This window comes from Canis lupus, chromosome 38 (assembly GCF_048164855.1).
Source record: "Canis lupus baileyi chromosome 38, mCanLup2.hap1, whole genome shotgun sequence".
NCBI classification, from domain to species: Eukaryota; Metazoa; Chordata; class Mammalia; order Carnivora; family Canidae; genus Canis; species Canis lupus.
Window position 1 is genome coordinate 10,453,889 of NC_132875.1, and position 19,889 is coordinate 10,473,777.

Sequence of the window (19,889 nt, forward strand, 5' to 3'; positions counted from 1 at the left end):
CAAGGTAACAGTCTTTGATAGAAACAAAAGCATGTGTTAGCTTAAAGCCCAGAGGCAGGTTTGCAGTGAAGCTCTTAAAATTTACGATGTCCTGGCTTTCCCCATTTTTATGAGCCCTTTCTAAGGCTCTGAATTTAATTTTGTATTTGTAATTTTGATTCCGTATATAACAAAAACGCAACTCCTCCCTTCTGTGAGTTTTCGGGACCCAAAGCTTGGACGCACCCATCTAAGGCCTCGAAACATAGGAAGTTCAGCACCACTTACTTAGTGAAAGAAAAGCAATTTCTTCTCAAGACCAGTAACTCAAATGAGCACAACAAATATTTTGATTTGTTTTCCCCCTTCAGCAGACTAGAAAATGTTGTCACAGGTGTATCGATGAAGATTTCTATGGACTGAAAACATTTAATACAATAGTCCAATGGTCCTAGAGGTGGGTTGTACTGTCCACTTCGTGGCTTTGCTGAGATGTAACCAATGATTTTATCAAGGGTTTTGTCAGTGGGGCGTGTATAATATTTGCATTTTCATGACCATATTAGTCGATCACTGTCAACTGTTAAGTTGAACCCTAATGAATTGCCAACTGCATCAAATCATACCTACAAAACCAGTTTCAGAGGGTTTGGCCTAATATTGTTCAACCGTACGTTAATTACAAACACAAAAGCTGGTCAAATAGCTTATGGCAATAGTTTAGCCTTAGTTTCTAAAGAGAGTTGCTTCCAAATCCTACGCTATCACTATCTAATCAATAGAACTTCCAGTATCTGGTTCTGCATGTAAAAACTTGGAAGTGGCCACTTCATCCTGACAACTCATATGAAGCTCAACAGACTGAAAAATCAGTAAGTTTTCTTGGATCCATCAGAGAGGAGAAAACTGCAGCCTCCAGAACTAGAGAAAGAGACAGGTCAAAGATACAGGCCATCGCTGCTTACAAGACTAGAGGCTCACAAGAAGGAACCATCGCTGGGGTAGGTACACCTGAACTCTGATTGGAGAATTGCAGAAGGCCCAGTGCAAACAACTCTGAGAGTTAAGAACTCTGGAGGGACCCAGTCACAGGGGCGCCCACCATATGATTAAGGTTTACCTGTCCGGGAGCTCTACCACATTCCTACGGTAAATACTGGAGAACAATTTTGCAGTACATCCAGGGGGAGCAAGGAGCCGTTTTGAAATATACCCAAGCACTCTGTTTTTAGCATGGTAGCCCCTCCTCCCGCCACCTCCCCACCTCAGGGGAAACTAACTAACCAAAGGCTAAGGAGTTGGAATATCAGAATCTAACTGACCCAGGGAAGGGAAATACCAACTCCAGCCCACTCTAGCCATGTTGTACCCCCTAACGGTGAATGGTGGTGGAGAAAAAAAACTGAGAAACTCTTGTGAAGTTCATCCTCCAGAGGCAGAGGCACACTAAGTTGGAGACCTCACCAAGAGATTATAGAATGTTTCCTCTCCCACCTCCACACTAAGCTAAGAAGGCCTAGTTATAGCAGTTTCTTTTACCCAGTATGAGTGGCAATCAAGAAAAAAATTACAAGGCATACTAAAAGGCAAAAACACAATCTGAAGAGACACACATGCATCAGAATCAGGCCCAGCAGGGATGTTGAAATTACCCGATTGGGAATTTAAAACGACTTTGATTTACACGCTAAGGGCTCTAAAGGATAAAGTAGACAGCATGCAAGAACAGATAGACGGACAGCATTAAGTAGAGAGATGGAAATCCTAAGAAAGAACCAAAAAGAAATGCTAGAAAAACAGAACATAAGGTAACAAGTGTGAGCCACATATATAATTTTAAATGTTATGGTGATTGCATTAAAAAAAGTAAAAAGAAACAAGTGAAATTAATTTTAATAATATACTTTATTTAATCCCATATATCCAAAATAGTATTATTTAGACATGTAATCAAGATCAAAATTAATGCGACATTTTACATTCTTTTTGGGGTACTATCTTTGAAATCTGATGTGTATTTTACACTTTGAATTTTATCTCAGTTCAGGTCAGACATATTTCAACTGCTTGAAAGCCACATATGCCTAGCAGCTAGTGTACTGGACAATGAAATTCTAGACCTTTCCCTTACAAATTGAGGGATCTTGGACACATGATTTACCATTCTGCATCTGCTCACTTCCCTGTAAAATGGGGTTATATATGAAAACCCTACATCATAAGGTAATACATGAGGTTAAATAGGTTAACAGAGAACAGTACCTGGTAAGTGCTCAGCAAACCACAGTTCTATTATCATCACCTTAGGAAGTGGGTCATTCAGCTAGCCACTTTGTCTCTTTCACTTGGATTTTAGTTGGTAGACATGAGCAAAGATTTACATGAACATTTCCCCCACTATCTTAAACAATCCCTGGTCAGGCATGTAACCAAAAGTTTAACGAACGGAATTACAGATTATTCTCAGAAATAACTGATGGCTTGATCCATTTATGAGATTAGCGTCTGGAGGGTTTACATATTCACTCTCAAGATGGGGAAGTATGGGCCCAGGTTACAGTCTGAATATAAACAGCTCATTGCAACAGAATTGCCAAGAAACCAAAAACAGAACAAGTTGAAAAATATGTTCAGACTATCATTTACTGATCATCAGCTATAAACCAAACACCGAGGGAAATACGTTTCATATGCAGATTCACTTGAACCACAAGGACACAACAGCAAACGTGCAAACCCCTGTAAAACAGGTAGTCTCAGCCTCATTTCAAAAATAATGAAATAAGGCTCGGAGTGGCTGACAAACTTGCCAAAGTTGGTATTAGGTGACTCTTCATTACCCCGACACCCTTCTTTTCTTACTCATCACATGAAGGTGATGCGGGCCGGGGTGATCGGCCTGGTACTGGCCACTCTGCAGAGGAGCAGGAAGTAATGTGTTGGAGGCCAACACTTCCTTTCTCTAGGAGTTGAGCATGGAAGATGAATCACAGATGATGGTAGATACGGGACCATTTTCGATTCCACCTAAACACTTGCGTTGATGGTTCGTTTCTATGTGAGGTTTAGACAATGGGCACAAACTGGTTTTTTCATCAGATAAAGCAAGCCAACCGGATCGAGCCACAACTACTTTTTTATTAGTTCCATTTATTAAGGGACTGGCAACTCACTTGCGAAGTCTGGTCTTGAAGGAAACGGCCAAAGTACTTTGCAGGAATAGGGGTTTTTTGGTGCAGTGGTCTGGGGAAGCAGAGAGAAGTAGCTGCTCCCAACACCAATCCCAAAGAGCACGTGGCTCTTGTTATATCTGGCTGGCTCAGCAACTATCCAAGTTATGGGGCTTCAGGGGATACTGTCTAGACCAGTTCTTTTGGCCCTGGGGTTGGCAGGACATAGAACCAGAAAGCCAAGGCATGGTTCAAACATCCCTCTGCATTTTTTCTGGTAGACAGTCAAGCTGGATGGAAACTAAATCTCAAACAATTACCAAATGGCAATAAACAAGAGAATAAAAAGACTGCACAGGGCTTTCTTTAGTCCTTGGTAGATACGTCCTGGCTCGTGAGCTCTAAGACATGACATTTCTGCAGGGAATATCCTTGAGAATAAGAGCACAACCTTAAAGACGTAGGACTTTTCCAGCTTGAGATGATTCTCATGGCAGGAGAGGTGTTCTCTAGTCTCAGTGAGAAATCCCGTGAGAGGAAAAACACATCAACGTACAATTGAAATAATTTATTTACCACTAGAGCACCACAAAACAGACATACATCATGTTTAAAATACAGCGTAATCAGTCATCAAAATACAAAACAGCTATTCTTATATTCCATTTTTTTTTAAACCATGCCAACCATAAAATTGTACTGCTGCTTAACATAGAAACACCGCCGTCCCACCCCCCCGCCCGTACACTAACACCTTCCCATTCCCCCCATTCCCACCCACCTCCCTCCCCACCCACGGCAATATTTACTTATGGGAAATAAAGACCCTATAGAACCCCCCAAACTGAAAAAAAAAAAAAGATTCAAGAGATCTTAAAATAGAGCATTTAAAACATCATCAGTGCATTCATGAGGAAAGACAAAATAATACAAAACAAAAACGTCATTCTATCTGAGAGGAAAATACCTGCAGAAATAAAAGTGATTTACATAGAATTAATAGAAAACGGAAGGTAAAATACCAACACACTCATTTCTGGGATTGGGTTACACCCAACACAAGGGTTGTTTACTCCCATGGCATCCCCCGCTCTCTTGCTTTTCCAGTTTTCAAACCTGCGAACCCAATCTGTCATTGAATTAATGGTCAGGAAATGTCAAACAAGAAGCACTGCTAGATCAAACCATTTCACTTGGATTCACACCTCACTGTGTAGCCCTTCAGGTGACACTGCAAATATTCCATTGTTTTACCTAGTAATTTTTATCTCAAAGCTGAGGAAGAGACAACCAGCAAACGGACATCTCCCACCAACCCTGACCAGTGGTTCCTTTCTCTGCAATGATACGGCAAATCATCCATTTATTAAAGCAAGGTAAATTCTAGCCTCAGATCTAGATACCTCTCATTCAGAGGGAAAAAAAAAAAAAGAATTTTTTGATCATGGGAGTACTTGGCTTGTACCTCTACAACCGTCAAAGAACATCTATGAAAACCTTAACTTTAGTGAAATCAACTGAGTGACTTATGCTGACCGGGGCTTTTTTTTTTTTTTTCCCTTAAAAAAAAAATCAACCAAAATGTAAATCTTTCCATGTCCTCCTGAACATCAAAAACCTGATTAAAAGAAAAGATGCTTCCTATGAACTGATCTCTAGTAAGAAAAGAATTCTGTGAACATACCGATTAAACCAAGTTGGAGAAAGCTTGTCTTCACTCAGCCACGAAGATTCTGAGTTTCAGTCAGATCCTTAGGCCTTTGCTAAAACTAAAATATTTTAACTCGCTTGTCTATACATCTATAATAGTCCCCAATTTTCCTAAAAATAGAAGACTGTTGACATCTGAACTGATTAGTATTGATGCTTGGAAGATAAAGGAAGACTATCGAAATCGACTCTATCCGTTTTATAAAAGAAAACTGAAAGGACTCAGGTAGCTTATGTCAGAATATTGGACGATGCACAAAGCACAAGTGTAGCAAATACTATAAAACACGTATTTGTAGTGCAAGTCAAACTATGGGGGCTTTACTCAAAAGTACTGGCCAGCTAAAGGAAACACACAGTTCTGAGTGATCATTATAAAGAGCCCCAATTTAAGTCCAATCTAAATCATAGTTGACGTTATTAGAGAACATTAAAAATATGGTAAAAATTTACACATCACATGTAAAGTCGTTAACGTTCTGATTTAATAGTTTGCAAAAGAGATCTGCAGATGTGTTTCCAATTATACTGGCTTCTATACCCATCTATCATAATATAGGCATGGTTACATATACCGAAACGTAGGAAAATCTAGAGCATAGCTGTACAGCAATACTTTAAGGTCCGAAGTCTGACCAGTACGTATCAAAACATTTCAACATTTCACTGGTTTACTAAACTGACAAAGAACCATTTACAATGAAAAAGAAAAAAAAAATCTTACAGACTTCTTCTGACTGAAAGTTTCCTTTATTAACAGGCTTTTCGGTTTTGAACCTTACAAGAAGCTTCCTTAGGCAGTTGGTACATAGCATGTGTTTTCAGGGTCTTTCTCTGAATGCAGACTTGCTTGGTCATGTAATAACTCGCCTGGGTTTTCATCCCGTTAACATGACCTCTTTTTTTCTGGCTCGTTTGAGTTCAAGTTCCTTAAGCCATCCATGAGTTCCTGGCAAAGTATTTGGTCTCCACTTTATACACCTGTTTTATTTTCCAAGGGCAATGAAATGTTCATTATATAGTAACACACAATAAATAACTCACTGTTAACTCTAAAGGTAAGAATGGGAAGGGTGCCTATTGCATAGCAATACAGAAAAATCAAGTGAGGCATGGGATAGGAACTGTATGTACAGCAACTCCACTTAATGGGATTTTCCTGTTTGTTGGTTTTTTTTTTTTCCTTTCACATAATTAACACTAACAAATTCTTCCAGTGTTTATTTTTTTCTTAAAAAAAAAAAAAAAGGTTTTGCTTCTTGTCTCTCTCACTTACAGAGTAGGTGAAATGTAGAATAAAGCCTTCAATTTGTTTTGTTTCGTTTTGTTTCAGGTGCCAGTTTTAACAAACAGAACACAAACTTCCAAAGTGTTTGAACTAGTACCGCTTTTTTCAAAAAAAAATTTTTTAACACTGTTGAAGCAAGGCTCTCTTATGTTTTCTTGTTACAAACATTGTCATTGTTCTTGTCGCTGTCGTCCTCCTCCTCCTCCTCCTCATCATCATCACCACGTGATTATCGTCTTGCTGCTTTTCCAAGAATCTTAGCTGCATTTGCAAGACTTTACGATCATATTCGAGAGCTGTTCAATCTTGGGTGTTTTGCCGATGTAGTAGAGAATGGTTAGCGGTTCTAAATCCTGGGACACGCAGCAAGGGGAGGCAGATGCTTCTGGATTTATGGTATTATATAAGCTGAGAACCTGAAAGGACACAGGAGGAGAAAGAGAAGATAGGAAAAGACAAAAAAAAAAAAAAAAAAAAAAAAAGGAAAAGGAAAAGAGGGGACAATTATTTTAAAAAGAACCATTACATATTGCCACAGTTTTATCTTATCAGTCACAGGGCTCAGTAGACAATTTAAACTACTTTTGGTTTACAGTTTCCTTCTCTAAACCCCCAATTATGGTCAACTTGGTATGTGTTCCTAGTAATCACTGAATTCATCATTTTCCTACAGAATCCTGTTCTCATGCATCATAAACAAATGATTTTGTAAAAGCTCGGATTGCACAAAATCACTCATTCAACAAATTTTACAGTTTTCCCAATAATCCTTTACTTTGATCACTGCTCTGCTACACATACTTGCCAGGCCCTCGAAAAACCTGGTCCTCTTACTATTTGCTTTTGTGTCTACACTTCCTTGTAACCGAGTGTATATTTCCAATTCCGACCTAGATTAGAGTTCCCTTGAGCTCAGAGGCTCTGTGGACTTTATTTTGACCTCAGAGCCCTATTAAGACAAAATGAGACTCCTGTGCTCGGGTAAAGAAGCAAATACATAGAGAAGGAGGAGAATCAGATGCCTCATTAAAACTCCCATCAGAGCTTTAATCTACCCTTCTGTATAGAAAAAGACACCTGTCTGCATGTGACACTTCTCTGTGCTGTCTTCGAGGGCCAATTTAATATCATCTACATTTTTATTTAAAAGAAAAAAGAGGGATCCCTGGGTGGCTCAGCAGTTTAGTGCCTGCCTTCTGCCCAGGGCGTGATCCTGGAGTCCTGGGATCGAGTCCCACGTCGGGCTCCCTGCATGGAGCCTGCTTCTCCCTCTGCCTGTGTCTCTGCCTCTTTCTCTCTCTCTCTCTCTCTCTCTGTGTCTCTCATGAATAAATGAATAAAATCTTTTTTAAAAAAGAAAAGAAAAAAAGAGGTACGCCTGGGTGGCTCAGCAGTTGAGCATCTGCCTTCGGCTCAGGGAGTGATCCCAGGGTCTGGGGATCGAGTCCCCTATAGGACTCCCTCAGGCTCCCTGTGAGGAGCCTGCTTCTTCTCCCTCTGCCTGTGTTTCTGCTTCTCCCTGTATCTCTCATGAACAAATAAATAAAATTTCTTAAAAAAAATTAAAAAGAAGAAAGAAGAAAAGAAAAAAAGAGGGACACCTGGGTGACTCAGTGGTTGAGCATCTACCTTTGGCTCAAGGTGTGCTCCCGGGGTCTGGGGATCGAGTCCCCTATAGGACTCCCTGCCAGAAGCCTGCTTCTTCCTCTGTCTATGTCTCTGCCTCTCTGTGTGTGTGTCTCTCATGAATAAATATGTAAATAAAGAAATCATCTTTAAAAGAAAAAAAGATACAAGTCTTTTCATGTATTATGGTTTCCTAAATACAATCAAGAAGTAAGCAGCTAAAAGCTAATTAAGAATGACACTAAAAGTGAGCTCTATTTTTAATTACTCACTTTCTTACATTTTGCTTAAAACCATAATAGTAATAATAATCAACCCTCCATTAGATTTTACATGGTACATGGTAGTGTCTAAGCTGGAGGGCAGATAGCCAGTCCCACAGTGGAATGAAGAGAAAGTTCTATAGTTAGTCCTATACAGTTAACTCCGTCTTATAGCAAAGACGTATGGGACTTGTACTAATGGGAGTATGTAGGTTCCCTGGTGATGATAAAGAGACAGTTCCAAGGATGCCATTAATGCATTAGTCAAACAGCAAGTGACCTTTTTCCTCGAGATTCCCTGCAGTTTTTTCAGCCTAAGACAGAAGATCTGTTCAGTGCCGCAACACTGACTACTCTATTAAGCTACCTCTGGCTTCTTGGGTAACTGTCCAAACCACATATTTGTGACCATGACAGTTCTTCTTCCTCTCTCCTTGAAAAACAAGCATGGTCTCAGCCTTCACACACTCCCTCTGTGTATCAGGGAGGGGAATTATATTTCTACTTGGCACTTGGGCCTTGCCCACATTATAGCTACTGTTGCCACAGCCCGGTTGAAACAGCCTGGCCAGAGAGCTCAGACAAAGGGACAGGCATGAGCAAGCTTTCCTCACATGGCCAAGCACATGGTCAGCCCGGAGTGCCAAAATCTACAGGGGAGTTGGGAAAACAGCTAAAGGGAGGAGAGTCCTATTTGTCAATTTAAAGTCTAGCATATGTAGGCATTTATAAATAAACAGATTTCATGTTCTACTAACACATGATTTTTCATATGAATTAAAGAGGAATTTTATAATGCAGATTGTCTAAAATAATTGATCACCCCTAAACTCTTGAATTGAGCCGAATGCATTATGTGATCCTTTTGGCAGCAGATTCATTTTCCTACCCTGCAGTGAAGGCAATTTTTCTAATGCCTCTTTAATAAGGAGATTTACAGAGGCATAACCCCAATGTGTAGCCACATTTCAGGAATTAAACTCAGTAAGACAGAGCAAACGGAGGCCTGGTTATAAAACAAGGAAGCCTGCATTCCAAGTTCTGGTTTGTCACCAACTGTTTGATCCTGGGCGAGTAATCTACACGATCTAGACCCCAATTTCTTTAAGGAAAGTGAAATGTTTGGACGAGATAATTTATGAAATCCTTTCCATCTCTAAAATCCTACGTTATGAGGTACCAGGAAAAAGCATTAGGAAAATTTCTATTATTACATAGAAAAAGTCTCTGCAGAGCTGGGCTACTAACCCCTGGCATCCCATCTAGGATTTACCCTCTGAATTAGCTTTCTATCCTCACTGAAGTAACCTGACAAAATATATAGATTCCTGCGTACTTTGGGTATATTCAAAAAGAATTGGGGGTACTGATTTTCAAGTCATTTTCACTTTTATCATCCTTTTGCTCTTTATATCTACTCTTTTTTCATTGTTGTTTTCAAGATTCTTTCTAACATAAACATTCCTTTTTACTTATAAATTGATGCTTTGAGGTTTAGAGGAGTTAAATGACTTTTTAATTGCCACACACTAGTGGGTCACTATGTCAAAGCATCAGCTGAGGTCCTCAAAGTCTCTCCGCTATGACAGTCCTTGATGTAGATGATGACAGATCCTTTTTTTAGATGGGGACCTGGGTCCCTTCACACCCCAGCTGTACACAACACCAAGTGATTGATTCCAAAAGATTTTTTTCATAGCTACCAACTGCTTACAGCTATTGTGAATATAAAATAAGGGAAAAAATTAAACAACACTGTCCTCTGGTTGCTTACAACTTAATTGGGAAGGCAAAACCTACTCTTCAAACTGATCAGCGTTACTCGTGATTTCACCTACACCCTACATTCCTCCTCATCCAAAACAAGGATTTCTCCAATACCCATTCATGTGTGATGATGAACGGGCACCCAGCTGACTGGAATTCACTGGACATATTACCAGCAGGTGGTACACATTAGCAACCCCAAATAGAAAAGATGGAGCAAAATACTTACCCTACTGTGCTGAGTGTCTGAACTCCACAAATATGGGCATGCTCCAGCACAGAAGTTGGCATTGTACCCTTTAGGTTCATGTATCCATTTCCACCCAAGATCCCTCTTGAAATCAATGTAAAGTGGACGTAGACAGCAATTATCCTGCACATTTCTGTTAGAAGAAAGAGCAGGGGAGATTTTATAGCTGATTTCCCCCTACCCTTCATTCCAAGCCAGAAAAAATGACTCATTCACTCATTCAAACAGCATCCAACAAGCAAATATCATGGGCCAGGACCAAATGGCTTTACAGTCATCTCAAATGACTTTCATGATGGAGTGTCATGGTGACCTGCTGGACTACCTTCCCTTATGAATTCTATGCCCCGAGTCTCTTGGTTGTGACCTTGAAAGTCAAATCTTTCCCTTGAATGACTAGATACAAGCAGAGAGGCGTCTGAAGAGACCCATCTTCGTTTTCAGCCAACACTGGGCAGTTTTGCCAATCAGCCTCGACTGCCCTTCCAAATATAAAATGGGTGAAGTACAAGAGCTATTTTCAAAGAACCATCTAAGGCATTTTCCTTTGAGAATGAATCCTTTATTTCATCTCCTGTCCCTTGACCCAAGAATGAGCCAGAGATCAAGAAACATGGAGGCTTGCTTAGTGCAACATTAACCCTGGCAAGCAAAAAAAGCCATTTTACTCATGAATTCTTTGAGTGCTTTATCAGTGAGAACCCCTCACTGCCCCATAGCTCTCAAAATAAAGAAATAACCTTCCTCTTACGAGCCCTGATAAGAAACCACAGGAGAACATTCACACTCTCCCCACCATGAGCTCTTATAGGAGTGGTAAATAAATTTGTGTTGCCTTCGCTTCTCTCATACTCTGTAGATAACGACACAATAAATAGTATTCTTCTTCTATTTCTCTCATCTCCATGAAAAAAGGTATGGCCATGGGCCTACCATGGGGGGTGAGGGCTTCATGTGGACATTGAGTCTTTCCAATTAAGGATCCACCATCTTACCCCTCAAGTAAGCTTATATTTGCTCTGGGGAGCAAGAAGCTCATTTTCTTCTTCAGCCCCAAAGTGCTTCAGGGGGATTTGGGAAAAAAATTCAGCGGACTAATTTTCTGACTTCAGACTTGGTTCATTGCAAAAGGTTGCAGAATACAACATAGAAAAACTGTTTAAAGCCTCCGGGAAGAATGACATGAGGAGGTATGGTGGCTATCCTGTACTATACCGGGTCTTAAGCAATGAGTGGAGTTTAGGTGAATTTGTAAGAAAAGACAAAGGCAGTGTAAGAGTTAACAGACGTAATTACTTTGTTTTATTTTTATTTCCTTTACCTAAAACAATAGGCTGCATCCAAAGCACGCTTCTTCCGCCGGTTGGACTGTTGTGACTCAAGTCTGTAGGAGGGCAACAACATTAGCAGGAGATGTGGGGTCTTCCCACTGTTTTTTTTCCTAGTGGACTTTATAGTTTTCTGATCACCACTGGTATATGTGGAGGTGCCATCAATACCTTGAAAAAATGCATTTGGGTAACAAACATTTAGCTTTACCTTCATCAAATATAACCAGCCATTCCTTTTTCCTTTGCATATTGTCACAAATAGCCGCGATGACCTCACAACAGCATCATCAGCTGGCTACAGTCATTCCCCACAGAAATAGATCTGCCACAATGAGACAATTGCAGGTGACAATGAACACTTCTCACTGAGGCTCTTGTCAGGAGGCCGTTTGGTGTCCAAGGCAGGCCTTGTTGCTAATGAAGGTCACTACAGGAGAAGCCTTTGACCAGAGTCCAAGGGCAAACTGGGTAGTTTATTTTCGTCAACGCTCAGTTGAGGCTGTGTTCATCCCCCCAACGACTGAAGGCACAGCGGAAGAACATGCCTTGTCCCCCCCACCCCCGCCCCCCCGGTTCACTCTCCTCCTCAGACTACTACACTCAAAGACTTTCCTAATGAACACAGCCCGAGACCTACACTAAATTGCAGTGAATTAGGTTCAAGTGAAAGAGAAGTCATCCTTACCTAATGCTATTTGGGGAAGCTGTGAAGAAAGGGCTTTTTCATTTATTTTATGGCATCCTCAACACTTTCCTGATTCCATCTGAGATTTAGAAACTCGAGCTCTCCAAAGCATGCTCCAGAGACTGCCAGTTTAAGCATTTAATCTCCACACTCTAGAGAATCGTGGCTAGGTTAGAGACTGAAATAAATCTCTAGACCTCCGGGAGAATTTTTCCATGAGCAAGGGCCACTGTAGCCTTCTGCAAGTGGATGGAGGTCCCGGGTGGTGGTAGCTGAGGCAGGGGAAATAAGCTCCTGACGTGGTGGTGTGGGGTCAAGGAGGCACGAGCACACAGCAGACTTCCCTCTTATCTCTCATCATCCAAACCGGTTATCTAATAAGGGAAGTGACTCCAACCCTTGGTATCTCTTCATTCTCCTTGACCTTCGGCTCATCACCAACAGGTAAGCAAGAATAGGGAAAAACTAAAGCCTCTGTATGTCTTTATAGACTATTCTAAAAGTCTGATAAGGAGACCACTGGAAATACTGGGCACCAATTAGAAATGGTGGAGTGTTCTGATACATGTAAGGTGAGGTAAAGAGGCTGTGGTGTGAGGGGAAATATGGTTGTAGGCCTCTTGACATTGCACTTGGGACATTATCAATGGATCTCCTTGAGTGCATGCTATCTTCTTCTATATTAGCATAGCTGGAAACTTGCTTAAATGAAGAATAAAAGGCTTAACTGACTAATAGTTTGGAAAGTTGATGAATCAGTCAGCTAGTACTGCCAAGTCATCACTTGGCATGTAGCAGCATACAGAGGCTTGGTCCAATTCTTTCTGCCTTCATATATCTTTCTCAACCATATATTTAGCCAAACAATGAAAACTCCTCAGGCCTCACCAAACAATCCCATTCTCACATGCAAATGGACTTCATCCCCCATGAGATTATCAATACAGGCCCTTCCCTCCCCCACCTCGTAAGACCAAGTTTCAGTTACCTGCAAATCTTGCTTCTAGCTCTTCACTTTTATTGGGAATGATGTAATTATTAGATGGTACAAAGGTGCAGCAGGGACAGTGTAAACTTATTTTAAATCCCAGGTTTCTGTCTGGAAAACAGTAAGTCAAGGAGGTCATTTGGATGTGTGACAATACCCTTAAATCTGCAATCAACTTACAATAACGCGGGGTCACTGAGCATCTAGGGACGAGGACAGAGGGCGGCTGTAACCTTTATGGTGGAGCCATTCATGGACGGCGTCGGTCACGTCAAAGGAAAGCCATTCGCCTTCTGCTCTCGTCTTGACAACTTTGCTGTCAATGTAGCGCTGGGTTGGAGACGTTAAATCTTTGGATTTGAGAATCTGGGGAAGGAAGGAGAAAGGGAACAAGCTCACTTGGCATCCGGTCAGGATGACTAACCCAAAACCATTAACAGTATTCCAATTCATTATCTAAACCTAGCTCCACTCTGGTATACCCATGTTATTGTCATCTAACAGCATGGCTGTGTGCATAAAAGCATAACACCAGGCCATCTGCCATGAAAAATAGAGCTACTAAGTCAGCTGTGTGTTATGATAAAGGTGACAGGAACCATAAAGCCAAGTGTCTAAGAGAAAGTGACAGTAATTATTTTACTTTGCTGACATAAGCTTTGTAAGATTTCAGCCATAAATTCTATGCTATTAAGTTAATGGTTTTGTTGTTCTGCTTCTCCACTTTTTCAAATCTGGAGAGCTGGGAGCTGGGGAGGGACAGGAGGAGTAGGCCAGTTCAGAGGACCCATTCTCACCCTCTGAAGGCCCTGGGTTATAAATCTCCTTCTAATAAAGAGAAAAAGGTCCTAACCCGGGTTCCTAAATCCACCAACATTAATACATGTGGCACGCCTCAGCTTTTGAGGTAAGTCTCTAGCTGGGACTTTTACTCTCAATGTGACTTGTTATGATTTATGAAGATATTCCATATCCCACAGACGAAGAATGAATTTGGGCAGGAGCAGTCTGGCACAGTGTGTAGTGAGAGTCTGAAAGCAAATCAGCCTGAACACTGAGACTTTAGAAGGATTCATTTATTTCAAATATATAAAGACCAACTGTAGTATGTTCTTGGGTTTCTATAGGAAGTGCATGCTTTAGGTAGTTTTTAAAAATTCTGAGTGTCTTTAAATGATACTGTTTTATGAACCGGTCAAGCCAAGATCTCAAGTCTCCTGAACTCTATCGAATCCCTACCAAACCCGTATCTTGCCTTCCCTCCGTACTGAGGGGCTTGTACTGCTCTTCCTGATGTCGAGTCTTAACTATTCCGTTCTCATGTCATACATATGGGTTGGTCTCTCCAACAAGTTCGGAAGCTTCCCTGGGGCAGTGATCTTGTCTTCGATTTGATGCCATTCCCAAGCATGGCACTCACTTTAATCAGTGTCTATGAAATGACTATCTGAATATCTTGAAGATTTATGTGCTCTCCTTTAAACCTCGCAAAACAAAAATGCACAGCTTTCCTGCTGATTTTAAAATGCACTTTTCTTCCATGTGTGTACATGATTTGTTTCAGGTAATTTAGCAACAAATGCTTCCTAAAACATCTGGCATCATGGTCGGCTTTTTTCTGGATTATGTCAGTTTAGAAAGAGATTCCTCCAGTGGACCTTTGGGGGGCTCTCAGCGAATTTTAGACAAAACCTACTCTATAGTCTTACCCTCGAGGTTTAACAAACTCCACTAACTGGAGACAATCTAGAGGCAATCATGATTCCACCACAGGCAAGAGATGTTCTTTGTGAATTAAGGGAAGCAAGTAAACATGGCCCGAGGGCTGGGCATGCTGGGCTCTGGGTTTGGCACACATTATTTCATTTAATTTAATCCTCAAAACATTCCTATAAAGTAGATTAAGGAAACTGAGACTCAGGGAGGTTCAGTAACTCACGCAGTGCCTCATGGTGAACACGTATGGAGAGAGGATTCAAAGCAATCCTCTAATTTTCCCACTTCAGTGCTGGATTTTGAAGGCCAGAGAGTTACAGGAGTCAGATTTGAATCATAATTCATCCTTACCCTCTTCCAGATGACAAAAAACATTCAGTGACAGAAGCAAAGGTTTTTTAATAAGATAAAAATAAATGTTGGTACCAGATGGAAATAGAACAAGTCGATTAAACATAGTTAATGCTGACATAAACCTATAACTTTATTTTTTAAATTTTTTTGAGATGTTATTTATTTATTCATGAGAGACACAGAGAGAGAGGCAGAGACAGAGGCAGAGGGAGAAGCAGGCTCCGTGCAAAGAGCCCAATGTGGGACTCAATCCCAGGATTCCTGGATCATGCCCTGGGCTGAAGGCAGATGCTCAACCACTGAGCCACCCAGGCATCCCATAAACCTATAACTTTTAAGACACAGCTTAACAGCAGTCCAATCCTCTGTAAATCAAACCTTTCCTTGAAAACACTTCCAGTTGGGCAAATAAGATACCACGGATCCAATTCATAAAAATGGGTATAATTAACCTAACCTAGGATAACCATGATAATACAATATGTGAGACGTTTTCAGGCATTTCCATCTGCTTTACTGCTTAAAAATTAGTAGCAAATCCAGAACTCATTTTTTTAATTTTAAATTTCCTCCCCTCGGTGGACCTCCTATAATGATACATTATTTCATGATGCTTTTATATTGGCTTCACTCCTAACCAGTACAGTGTATGTCTTATTCATCTTTATATCCTTAACACTTAGACACAACATCTAGAACAAAACATTGCTTTCATTGTTGTATTAATACATATTTTGTACATATATAAATTGATACATAACACATCTTATCTAAGACATCTATCTCTGATACAAATCCCTGAAGACACAGAATTTTTTTTGAATGACATATTGACCAAATGGGCAGAAAACACACATACCAACAAATCTATGGACATTCTTCAGAGCAAATGGGTAAATCTAGATGGTCTTGCTTTAAAAGCAGATTGAAAGGGAGCAAAAAGATTCTGAAAGTTTCTCTCTTAAATCTCATTTTCTAATAAGTGCTTCTTTGGTCCCAAAACACCAGTAGGTTCTGACAGTGGACAACTTCACATTCTCACATGACTGATAGGTCCTCTGTGTCTTTTCGCAAGTTCAAGAACAAGCCAATTGAAACCACCCAAGAATGACAGCCAGTTCTAGCTGAACAATTCTGAAACAGTGTGGTGGCTTTGGTCTTGTGGGTTTGCTGCCTCAGACTTTATGGCCAAGGACTTCTTAAACTCACTTGTTGCAATTGAACTCCTTTCTTACCAAGTCCTTAGTGGAAACAGGAAACAGCTGCCTTCCATCACTCATAGACTATCCCTCATACGCTTGGAGACTATTATTAAGTCCCCCTCAGCATGCCTGCTCTCTCTCTCTAAGCTAAATAAACCCTGTTCCGTTAGCCCATATTTAGAGGGGCAATTTCCCAAACCTTTAATCACTTGGGTCACTAACTAGGATGAATGATGCTATATTAAAGTACTCCTCCTACAGCTTCGTGGTGGTGTTTCAGAACTGGCTAGAAAGCCTTCTAATCACATCTCAGAGTCTGAAATCTTAACTTGAAAGGTATCTTCTTTTTAAGAATAGGCACAACCTCCCTATTCCCAGTTTATCTTCCATTCATTACCCACACAAAATTAAACTGGAAGGGAAGAAAATCAACCCACTGCTATTATTGATTAGGACTTTTCCGAAGTCAAGAGTTTACACAAAAATGATTAGATCAGTCAACTTCCCACTCCATTTCAGCCTTTGCCATCATCTTTCTTCAGTCTCCCAACGAGTGTATTGGATGGGAACAGTTTTGAGTATCCAGCTGTTATATTTTTTCTAGAGCCAAAGTCACCACTAAATTCCTCTATACATTGTATCATGACAAAGATAGTTTAGTTGAACACTGGAAGCTCTCATACCTGGGTTTCATTTAACAGCCAGATTAACCATGATTCCCCATTTGTTCTGTAATATATATTGGCTTATGCTGGGGTTCATTGCTGGAAAGCAACTCTCTAGTATGTTCTGAGAACTTCTGGTCTTACCAGTTGAATTGTATGCTTAGCAAGTATCCATTGTATATGTTTCTAAACCTGTGTATGATAGTTGGACTTGATATCCAGGGGAATCAAATAATCTAGAAATGATGAAATGCAGGCCCAAAAGTAAAGAGAACTGTTGCTTCTGTGAAAATCAAGTTGAATGCTTTGGAAAGTCTTCAATACAGACAAGCTGCTTAAAAAAAAACATTTTTTTTAAAACAGTTTGGTACTTCCTCAAAAAGGTATACATAGAATTACCATTTGATTCAGCGATTCCATTCCTAGGTATATAACCAAAGGAACTGAAAGCAGGGACTCAAGAGATATTTGTGCCCCAATGTTCATAGCAACATTACAATAGCTGAAAAGTAAAAACACCTTAAGCGTTCATCAGTATATATATAAACACTATAAATAAAATGTACTATATACCCACAACAGACTATTATTTGGCCATAAAAACGAATGAAATTCTGACACATATAACAACATGGATGAATCCTGAAGATATTATGCTAAGTGAAATAAGCCAGACACAAAGGGACAAATATTACAGGATTTCACTTCCATGAGGCACCTAGAGTAGGCAAATTCATAGAGGGAGAAAGTAGAATAGAAGTTACCAGGGGTGGGAGGTAGGGAAAATGGCAAGTTACTATTTAATGGGTGCAGAATTTCTGTTTGGGGTGATGGGAAATTTCTGGAAATAATGAGTGCTAGTGGTTGTATGACATTGTGAATGTCCTTAACACCACTGAATCCAATGCTTTAAAAAGGGTTAACGGGCTACACTTACATATATTTTGCCACAACGAAATCTTTTCCTAATTTTAGATGTTAGAGAAACAGCTATAGAAGAAATAACAAAAGGAATAATATGATAGAAACCTAGAAGGATCCTGGGGTGCCTGGCTGGCTCAGTTGGTTAAGCGTACAACTCTTGATTTCAGCTCAGGTCATGATCTCAGGATCCGGAGATCGAGCCCCATGTCAGGCTCTATGCTCAGCGTGGAGTCTGCATGGGAGTCTCTCCCTCTCCCTTTCTCTCCCTCTTCCTCTGCTCTTCCCTCCACTTGCTAAATAAATAAATAAATAAATAAATAAATAAATAAATAAATAAATAAAATGTCAAAACAAACAAACAAAAAACAACCTTAGAAAGATCCTGCACACAGGTTGCTCAATAATTTGTCCTGAAACTTCTTTGTTCTTCAAAGAAATGAAAAACTAGAAATTGTAGATGGTGCATAATGGATATGTTTCATGCCAAAAATACAACATGGATTGGCAATAGGCAGAGCCACAGTCAAAGAAAAATCCTTGGCCTTTTATAAAACACTCAGCATGTAAATTGTGTATGTGTTTGTGCGCATGTGTGTGTGTCTTTGTGTATATAAACGCATATTTATACACATATATGTTTTAAGTTAAAATACTTATTTCCCTCTCTCACTCATTCACTCCTGTTTCTATAATCCTCTGCTTTGACTTTTTTCTTTAAATAACAGACCAACAACTGTTTCTGATTGAATTAGAAAGGAGAGCTTCTAACATACTGAAAATGAAATTTAGCTGCCTCTCGCTTAGCTACCACCCACAGCGGTATGAATGTTACCTTCATTACATTATTGATATACACACATTATCTATAATACGTGCAAAATACCCACATACCGCCTTTGGCAAGGCTCTAAACTCTTCACTGAATTACAAAACTCCCTACACAAAAGGATCCATTCATCTCTCTGCCACTGGAAAGCAGCCAATCAGGAGTGGATCTAGGCAAAAGTCACTGATGTTACCCAATAGTTGGGGCCAAAAAAAAAAAAAAAGAAAGAAAGAAAGAAAGAAACAGAAAACTAGATGCAAAATTATAGCCAGAGGAAATCTTAGTCTTGAAGGAATAATGTTGTAAATCAACTCAGGATTTGCCTTAGACACCGAGGGTGATACCGATTCCTCTCCTATGAGGCACTGCAAAGAGGTATAAGGAAGTATTAGGAATTCTATTTTACTTGGCATATTCAGGCATCAACGGACCTACAGGAAAACCAGGGGGCCATTTCAACCAGATTTCTATTGCAAAGGTAAATTTAACAATAAAGCTGTAGAGAAAAAAAAAAACAAAAAAACAAAACACGACACTGGGTTAACTGGTTGTTGGTTTTAAATGCATTTAATGTTTTTAATGTACTTAACATTTAAATGCATTTAAATGTTTGTGGTTACAGGCACAGAGTGATTAGCAAATGCCGAATTAAGCATTTACTCTGCTGGCCCTGAGCACTCTCTTCTCAGAGGTGCCTGACCCCATATTCCTTAACTTCACTCTCAGGAAGCATCAGTGTTAGAGAGGCTCTAGAAGGCCATCTGCTCCAACCCATGCAGTTCATTCATTCAGATCTGTGTCTCCATCTGAAGACTTCTCTAGACAGTGGACTCACTACTTCTTGAGAAAGGCCCTCTCACTTCTGAATAATTTGTATGTTGTAATCCTTCTTTACCTTGGACTTAAAATCTCCATCAGTCTTACTCAACAGTCATATCACGGCTTCATATTCATACTATCATTTCTGTTTTTTCAAATATTTGCACATTTTCATGTGTTTTGGTCTTCGCAAAAACCCTGTAGGGTAGACATCAAGGCCCTCATCACCTACAGTCTGTAGCCAAAGGGAAAGAAGCCTGAAATACTTACCTGGGTGACCACAGCGCTGTAGGAAAGTCTGGACTAACCTCTTGCCCTCTTCATTC

General features: G+C 40.1%; 1 protein-coding gene across 3 annotated transcripts in view; it reads right to left on the minus strand.

The window, feature by feature from the left end:
• Positions 1 to 5,587: 5,587 nt before the first annotated feature.
• Positions 5,588 to 19,889, minus strand: part of TGFB2 (transforming growth factor beta 2) — an 80,094-nt gene continuing 65,792 nt past the window's right edge. For 2 of the 3 annotated variants that reach the window (XM_072814578.1, XM_072814579.1), the window contains 5 exons: positions 13,291 to 13,423; positions 13,058 to 13,168; positions 11,375 to 11,552; positions 10,033 to 10,186; positions 5,588 to 6,563 (listed from right to left, as the gene is read on the minus strand). In XM_072814578.1, coding sequence (XP_072670679.1) covers positions 6,405 to 6,563; positions 10,033 to 10,186; positions 11,375 to 11,552; positions 13,058 to 13,168; positions 13,291 to 13,423 — 735 coding nt within the window. In that variant the 3' untranslated portion in view covers positions 5,588 to 6,404. The remainder of the gene's footprint in view (positions 6,564 to 10,032; positions 10,187 to 11,374; positions 11,553 to 13,057; positions 13,169 to 13,290; positions 13,424 to 19,889) is intronic. The other variant, XM_072814580.1, reaches the window with a different exon arrangement.